Source organism: Lacerta agilis, chromosome 8 (genome assembly GCF_009819535.1).
Source record: "Lacerta agilis isolate rLacAgi1 chromosome 8, rLacAgi1.pri, whole genome shotgun sequence".
Taxonomy (NCBI): domain Eukaryota; kingdom Metazoa; phylum Chordata; class Lepidosauria; order Squamata; family Lacertidae; genus Lacerta; species Lacerta agilis.
In genome coordinates, this window is record NC_046319.1 from 39,680,735 (window position 1) to 39,689,478 (window position 8,744).

Here is an 8,744-nt window from a genome sequence, read left to right on the forward strand (position 1 = left end):
TCGGCGCGCTCCGAGGAGGAGCCCGGGGTGGCGGTGACGGGACGAGGCGGCGACCGGAGCAGGAGCGACGGGGGCCAGAGCCAGGCGGGAGCCGCTTCCACTTGCGTCGCCGGCGCTGCTGCTGCTGCTGCCGCCGCCGCCGCTGCCCAGCAGCAGCAGCAGCATCGTTCTCGGGAGCGGGCGGGCGCCCCCCGGAGCGAGCGAGCGAGCAGAGGAAGGAAGAAGCGGGGCGGGCGAACGAGCGAGCGGGGGGCCCGGACAGGCGAGCGGACGAGAGCCGGGCTGGCGGGGCGGCCGGAGCAGGAAGCGCCCGCGCTCAGATCTGCTGATTGGGGAGAAAAAAAACTCTTTGGATCTTTATTCTGCTAATTAGTTTCCTGCAAAAAATGGCTGATTAGTGCAGTGCGCATGTGCCTCATTACCCAGGCACGACGGGAAGGGCTAATTAGCCACCTTCTGGATCAATAAGATTCAGCCCAGGCGGCGGCGGGGGAGGGAGCGCGCGAGCGAAGCAGGGAAAGGGGGGGGGTGGCGGCGGCGAGGAGGAGAGAGGGGGAGGAGGAGGCGCGGGAGGGAGCGGGCAAGTGAGGAGGGAGATAGGAGGGGGGCCGGCGGGGCAGCCAGGAGGGCCAGAGGGAGGAGAAAAGGAGGAAGCTCTCCCAAACCGGGAGGGGGGAAGGCGGAGAGAGGGAACGGGGACCAGTCCGGGCCGCTAACCCCCCCCCCCCCGCATTCCATCGGGCTCCTCGGCCGCAGGGCCGCCTCCTCGTCCCCTCCCCCGCGGTGGGACGGGGCTGCAGCGGCGGCGGCGGGAAGTTGCCGAGAAAGTTGCTGCTCGGCGGGAGGAGCCCAACTTGGCCGCGGCCCCGATCCTCTGCCCCCGAGTTGGCCGGCTTTGCTCGTCTCGGGGTTCGGGTGTGCCGTCGCCGCAGGAGGAAGCAGCTGCATTCCTGCGTTCACCACCAAAGGTTGCTTCTTCGCGGCCCCCATAACGGGGCTGCGCTGTTTCCTCGTGCCCAGCTGAGTCGCTTCGGCCAGCCGCCGGGTTTGGAGCCTTTGGAGGAAGCTTCCTCCCCGCCTCACCACCCAAGTTCTTTCCCCCCGGAATGGCCGAAGAAGTCCGGCAAAGGCGGCTGGCGTGGAAATACAGGCGCCGCTGGTGCGGAGATCTTCTGGCCTCCGCCGCGCTTTGATTCCCTTTTCGGAAGGGCGCCGTTCTGCCTCCTTCCAGCTTCCTGCATTTCTGCTGGGGTGGCGAGGCCGGCTCTGGACATGTTTGTTTGCTCAAAGACAACCGGTAAACGGGGACTGCCGAACTGGGACAGGCACGCATCTTTCAGCGGCTTTTTCCTTTGGGGTTGGGTGGCTTTTTAGAACGTGTCGCAGCGAGTGCACCGAACGAACGGAGCTTTCTCGGTATTTTAGATGCTAGCTAGATTAAAACTGTACGTATTCGAGACATTCTGCAACCATTATTCGTGTGTATGTAATAACAAGTATGCATAATGGTGAATGTATCCGTGGGAGGCATACGGAGATGCCTTGTCTGCCTTGCATATATTTATGTGACGCTTTCGGGTACTTGGTACCCACACGTTTGTTTTCTCTTTTGTTTTAGTTTGATAGCAAAATTGTTTGTTTTTTTTTAATTATTATTAATTTTGCTAGAAATGAGAGTTCTGGACGCTCCTGGGTGCATTTTTTTCAGTTTGTCAACTACACTTTGTGCCCCTCATCCCTGGGGAAGGAAATCCAAATTGATGATCAATCTGTGTAGCAGGAATGCCTCCTACTACTCTTGGCATTTGAGCTCTGCAGAAAAGTGACAGGGATGGGGGCCAAACCGAAGTGCTTGGGTTTCTACTAAGGAAGCGAGAGAACATCTGGGGAGGTGTAGGGTGTTTAATCTTGCTGCAAATAGTGTCTTATCCAGAGATCATGGGCAGCTCTTCCATCCCCAGTTTGTCAGTATGTGTCTCAGCCCAGCTAGCTGGATTGTGTACTGCAGTCCTTCCATCTCCTTTCACATGTGGATTCTATCAATGTAAACATGCCAAAGCGCATCTGTCTGTACAATTAATACGATGATCCAAGCATCATTCTTTAATTGGCTTTCTCAGCTGTTCACCCTCCCCCCTTGCAGTCTTGTTCTGCTCTGATTTCCAGATCTAAGTTGCCCTAAATAGAAGGCTGCTTTTACCACTAAGGCAGAAGAAGGGTTAATATGCAGTAGCAGAAGAGTGGTGTGCTCTGGGGCATTTTTAGCTGCCTCTGGAAAAGGTGTAGGGGAGATACCGGTAATCAAAACCTGGTTAACTATGGGCTTAAGCTTTGGCAGATGCCAGGAGTAGAGGTGGAAGAAAAGCTCTGACTTCCGAGGCAGGATGGAAGAAGAAATTGGAAGCTTTCTTCTTCCTAATGCAGAAGAGAACAAAATTGCCCAAAATGATGTGGGCTCAATAGTCTCTCAAAGATCAAACAGAGGTGCTTGATACACCTTGTGAACTGTATTTTTTGAAGTTTTTGCCAGATGGGTATTAAATTAAAAAATACTCTTATTAATAGAGAAATGTTCCTGGGTGAGCAGAAAACTCACTATAACTGCTGTGGGCAACTGTCTACACTGGAAAAAGGGACATTGTAAGACCCCCCAAAAAATTAAATATTTACCTAAAGAAAAATAAATTACAAACTTTTCTTTTGTGAAATGGCTACACAGGTAGGAGCACCTTGTGAAAACCAGCAAGTTTATTTAGCTTTTTTTGTCTCTTAAGACAAAAGTGCTGGAAATAGAAAGGGTGAGGAGGGGATTCTTGCTGTAAAGCATTTGGTCTGTCAAGCATTGATTTGGCTGCGTATAGTTCCCCTCTGTAAATTGAAGTAGGAGATCCATAAAAGTCCCAAACATGGATGAGACTGACTCTTCACTCTAAACTGAGTCATACAAAGAGATCAAAAGGTGAAAATTGAAGTAACGTGGAATAAAAGGTACTGGAAATGCTGTAATGTTGTAGTATTTTCGGAAGTAGGACTGCTTTCTCTCTCTTTCTCCCCGCCCCCGCACTTGAATTAAACTGGGGAGGGGTACACTTAAGTCAGAGGTTACAGGATTGAAAGTTCTATTGGCTCAACTTGCCTGTTGCCTTGAGGCATAGTAAAGTTATACTGCCTTGGGGGTCAATGGACTTGAGCTTCTTTTCTAAGATGTAACCTTCCTTGCTGGAAGACACCTCAGGGTATGTACAGTAATTTTGTTGTTGTTGCTTGAAAATGTAGCAAAGGAGCGAGAATGCAGCTTGCAAGGCTCCAAAAAGTAAACACATCTAATGCTGTGAAAATGTGGGTCAACTTAGATGTATGGCCACTAGGCTAGCAATATATTACTTCTGTATAAAGTTCCTAACAGTTGCTGCTAAACAAGTGTTAGGCATGGTACTAGTAAACTATTTGAAGGTACCATATTTATCAGAATTCCCATATTCTCTGCTCCTTTGCAATGGATATGTGCAATCAACACCTAATACCAGGAATATGCAGCTTTCTCAGCATTTCTTTTTCTAATTTAGCTGCACAATCTATAAATGCTTTGATTGTATTTTGATTTGAAAATTTTCTTGTTTGAACAAAATCAACTCCACCAGCACAGGGGAGGAAAAGGAAATGGCTGCTGTTAAATGAGTAGAGCTGATGCATTAATGTGAGGGCTTCACAGATCAGAAACTCTTCAGGGCTGCTTCCCTCTACATGGCAAGTCAAAGCAGCCTCTGGGGCTGAGATGCAGAAATGCCACTGGGATCTCAAGAGGGGAGCCGGAGAGATGGACAGTTGCAAAGCTCCTCAAACCAGAAGGCATTTATATCAGCAAGTGTGTTATTGCCCCCCCCCCCCCGCACATAGTGTCATAGTCAATAAGAATGGGTGGGTATCAGTGAATTAAATTACGCCTCACCTTTCTATATCATACTGTACAGAGGCAGCAATCAGGTATTGTTTCTTGTCTAATATCCCTGTTATACTAATATTTGTTACTAAAAGACCTTGTATGACAGTAAACAATACAATGGAACTATTTTATATTTAATGTGACATTTTTAATTGCTGGAGAAACAACTTTAATCAGTATAAATATTTGCTAAATTCTTTCTTATTCAAAGTCTTTGCTTATGCACAGCTTCAGTTGGTACTGATTATTATACTGATGTCAACTTAAAATTTACCCCAATAAGCATAGTTACTAAGAGTTTACACTGTTTGTTTAAGGAAAATTAAGTAAATATGAATTTAAATTAAAACCTAGGATTTAATTATAGGCTGAAGGTGCAGTCACCCTTCCCCAGTACCATTCATATAACTTGATTTGGTAACCCTATCAAATGATATTTTAAAAGAGTCCTTCTCATGCCTAAAGCTACCTTCGAAACCACAGCCTCACACACAAGACATAAATATTTAAAGGAGTTAGATCCCTGGGTATATTTGCCTGCCTGCCTGTCCTTGTATGTATCTGGGAAATACCTGGTTTATTGCTTTACTGCATGAGAACCTGAACCATTAAAAAATTACACATATGTATTGCTTTGGTGAAGCTCTTAATAGCCACTCTTTTCATTACCTGACATGCAGAAACCTAGCTGCACAAAATCATGCATCCTAGCTTTTGATAGATGCAATACTGCAGGTACCTTGCTCATGATCATATATGTTCATCTCTGGAGCCTTATTTCTAAAGCTCAAATCAAATGAGGCCAAGAATTGCTTTAATATAGTCCTGCTTAGATACACAACCCACTGAACAAACATTATACTTGGATAAAAATTATTTATTGTAGTATAAGGAAGAGTATGTGCAAGTCTTCTTGTCTGCAAACAGAACCCCTTATTTTTCAGGGGGATGAGTAATAATGTTTACAGAAGTGGCTTACAGAGACCCAGATTCTCCAACAATTCCTCCGATCAACTGGAACCTGGATTGCAGTGGCATCTTCTCAGCTTTTTGGGTGCCAAAGCCAAGAATTCTGCAGGTGCCAAGCTTTGAGATGCCCCCCTACCCACACCAGTTTTGTGAAAGCCTGTGTCAGTACTGGACAGCTTCCCGTCTGTCTTTGAATGATTTTGCGTGCGTGTGTGCGCGCGCATTACTACTTTTTTCACCAGGTGCCTTAACTGAAAGGCAAGCCTAACTGGTTTGTACTCCAGTGCTATGGTCTGGACAGTGCTGAGCCTGGCTTTCCTTTTTTCTTGGCTGTTAAAGAAGTAGTACTGCCTATTTCCTTCTCTCCCAACCAAAGCTGTTCTGCAGTTTTCTAGTGGAACAGCTAGAGATTTTGGAATGGTGGACTAATGATCACTAGTCTGAATATTCCCCCCCCCATATCTCTATAAAGTCTCAATCCTGCAAACTCCATATACACAGTAGCCTTTATAGAGCTAAAAGGTATGAGTCCAGAGATACCCCTGTCACCTGGCTTAATATGCTCTTGCTGCCAGGCTGAGAGAATGGTGAAGGAAGAAGGTAAGAGGTCCTCTCAAAAAAGCAAAAAGTCTGAAGTCTTACTTTAACAGTTCCTCCTTTCCTAAAAGAGAGCCAATGCTGCAGGAAAACATTTGCTCATCATGCTGCTTAAGTCAGCACACTTGAATGATATTCTTCTTGGGAGTGCTTACTGCTAGCTGGAGCTGTTCTGTGTGTTCACTGTATCCTATCAGTATCCACCAATCCATTGAGAGTGCCTTCAGAGCTGTCTGTTAAGATACGGTAGTTCAAAAGCCTGCTTTTCCCAATAGGGGTTGGAGAGTGTGTGTACAAGTGCTTTCTGGGATACCCTGGCATTGCTGTTCTAGTTTCTTCAAAGAGAGTAAGAAATAAAATATTTTGTTGTTGTTTCTTTCTGCCCATCTGTTCAAGAGGCAAATATTGCTCTTCAAAGTTTCTGGCTGGCTGAAAAAAAATCCTATGCTAGTGTGTCTCCCTACAGAAGGCAGAGCCTGGAGCACCATCCCATCTTTCCTTTACCACCAACTTGTAGATCTGTATTAATTTGTCTTGACATAGATTTCAGACATCAGAATCCTGAGTGCATTTCTTAATTAAAATATAAATAATGGCAATTGGAGGTGCCACAATGTGAAAGAGTCAACTAAGCATCAGTCCACTGAGGGTAGATTAGAGGTACACATGACAGCCCATAGGCAGATAGGGGGTTGGAGTAGAATGCACCTCTGTAAACTATTACTGGGCTAAGTTCAAGGTGCTGGTTTTGGTATATAAAGTCCTTTACAGCATGGGACCAGGATACCTGAAATAATATACCCTGTATATACCCAGTCAATCACTGTGCTCTGCAGGTGAGGACCTCCTGCAGACCCCAACTTATGGGATGCCCTCCCCAGAGAGGTTTGCCTAGCACCAACACTCCATGATTTTTTAGTTGTAGGTGAAGAAGCCCTTCCTGTTGTCACAGGCCTTTTAATGACAATCAATCAGGTGCTGTAATTTTTCCACCAAGCTCTCTTTTGCTGTGTTTGATGCCATGTTTAAATTATTTCAGCTACTGTGTTTTGTTGGTTTCAGTTTTTTTTTTTTTTTTTTTGTTTAGCTTCCTGCTTGTAAATTTTCTTTTGATATTAAAAGTGTTATTTTATTGTAAATTCTATTTTGGTATTTTATTGTCTATGTAAACTACACATGAAATGAAAAACACGTATAATGGGTGTTCCAAATAAATAAATAAATAAATAATTTAAATCTCTTTACCATAGCCTCCAATTTTCTATGGACATTGCATTAACCTCCTTTGCATAACTAGACATATGTATATTTATTATTTTAAAATTTTATTTAGGACATATACTGAATTTCTCATTCAAAAGCCAATGCGGGCATTTGTAGATCCTATTCTCTTCAACAGACTGTTATGTTCAAATTAGGCTGCAATCCTAATGTGGGAGTTAACAAAGTAGCTTAACGCCCTTATTTGAGCTTGAGCCATCAGCATAAGTGAGACTGGAGGAACAAATTATGTTTCCATCTGTTTCCTGGTTGTTTTTAATTGTGTCCAATGGAAGAGGAAATGGTGGGTTGGTGGGAGTTTAGACATACTCTGAAGCATGTTTAAATCTCCCAATTTGAGGGTATGGTAGGGGAGTGGGAGGGTTTAGAATCCTCTGGATCTCAGCCACTTTCCAGAAATCCTCCCCTTTAAAAAACCCTTCTGACATCAAGTGGGCTAGGGCTTTAGAGGAGCCATCAGCACTGGAGAGGAAGGCTCTGACACCAAAGGGCCTCCCAAGAATCAGAACTGCACACTTTTAGTTATTAGCTGAATTTTAGGCAGTGGGGTCCTGCAATTCTGCAACCTGACTGTCCCTCAATTGTTTTTTTTTATGCTCCTATGCATTTTTACTCTTTCAACAGAGCTTATTTTGTATTGAGAATGTGCAAGAGTGCATTGTGAATTTCGGACGAACTGGATCATGATAAATTGTCTGGCTGTTGAAAACCTTCCATACATATTTTGAACACATAAATAGTACTGAAACCAAAGGTACCTGGGTGTAAGAATTCATAACGAAGTATACACAGTCTAATAAACTTCAGCAACACAACTGTGTCAGAAGCAAGGGAATCAAGGAAGACTACATGGCTGTTCTGAGTTTCGCCCTCTTCGCAAGAGACACTGGTGAACTAATGGGAGCAGTTTGCCTTCCCGGTGAAGTCTCTGTGTGTCTGTAGCACCTCCGACAAATGTTCCATTGATAAATATTCTTGGAACTGTCCTGCCGCCAGTCATTTGATGAAGAATATCTTGAAACTGGCTTCCGTTCTCATACATGTCCAGTTCGATGGCTGTGTAGTTCACATTCATATCTTCAAACAGCTTCTTTGCCATGTTGCAGTAGGAGCATGTGGTTTTCGAGAAGATCACTACACAGTTGTCTGAGATAGTTTGCTCTATCTGGTTAGCAGTGGCAGTGTTAGATAAGTCTGTGGTAGCAGATGTACTGTTCCCCATTCTTCGCCAGCCCCCCAGCAGACTCAGTCTGGGCAGCGCCTTCAAAGCCATAGGCGACAGCAGCAGCAACCACTGTCCCTCAATTGTGATATTCCTCCTATACATTACAGGCAAGTTACATGAAGAGTGAGATCTTCACACTTTTCACTGCCTGAGCCTATGACAGGCACCTACTCTGAGCAGCTGCATGTGTTGCTGGTCCTCTAGCCTTGGGTCTTCTGCCCATGGTTGACAGGAAAGGCTGGATGACTCGGCAGCCAGCATCAGGGTAGTGGTGAGACAACAATGACATCTTGTCTAACTGGATTGCAGGATAAGAGGGCCATCAGGTAACAGTGTTTTCACACTAAGCATCAAAAGAGCAGCACTCACAGAAGCAAGCTACTTCAGCCACTTTCGTTTTCATTCTGCAAAGTAGAATGTCTGCTTGGAGTGTTCATAATGAGATAGCAACAACACAGGCATTAGGGTCTGCTGCATGGGATGTCTATTCCTCGTTTGAATGGTGATAAGAAAAAGTGCTCAGAGGGGGCAGAGAAAGCAAATGCCTTTGGCTCCCAGTCACATTGGAAAAAGGGGGGTGGAATGGTAAAGGGAACCCTGGTGTAGTCCTTAAGTCTATCAGTGGAGAGAGAAGAACAATCTACTTGAAACTCTGATTGAATCTTTCTGAACAGTGAGGTCTCCCAGCTGAGTCTGCATGAGTAAGCGTCTGCCAGAATCACAGGATTG

The 8,744-nt window shown here is 45.3% G+C and overlaps 1 protein-coding gene across 1 annotated transcript; it reads right to left on the bottom strand.

Annotated features, from left to right (window-relative positions):
- Nucleotides 1-7,406: 7,406 nt before the first annotated feature.
- LOC117051054 (glutaredoxin-2, mitochondrial-like) lies at nucleotides 7,407-8,076 on the bottom strand. Its single transcript, XM_033157105.1, has one exon. The coding sequence runs from the start codon at nucleotides 8,061-8,063 to the stop codon at nucleotides 7,626-7,628; it is 438 nt and encodes a 145-aa protein (XP_033012996.1). The 5' UTR covers nucleotides 8,064-8,076; the 3' UTR covers nucleotides 7,407-7,625.
- Between the last annotated feature and the right edge of the window lie 668 nt (nucleotides 8,077-8,744).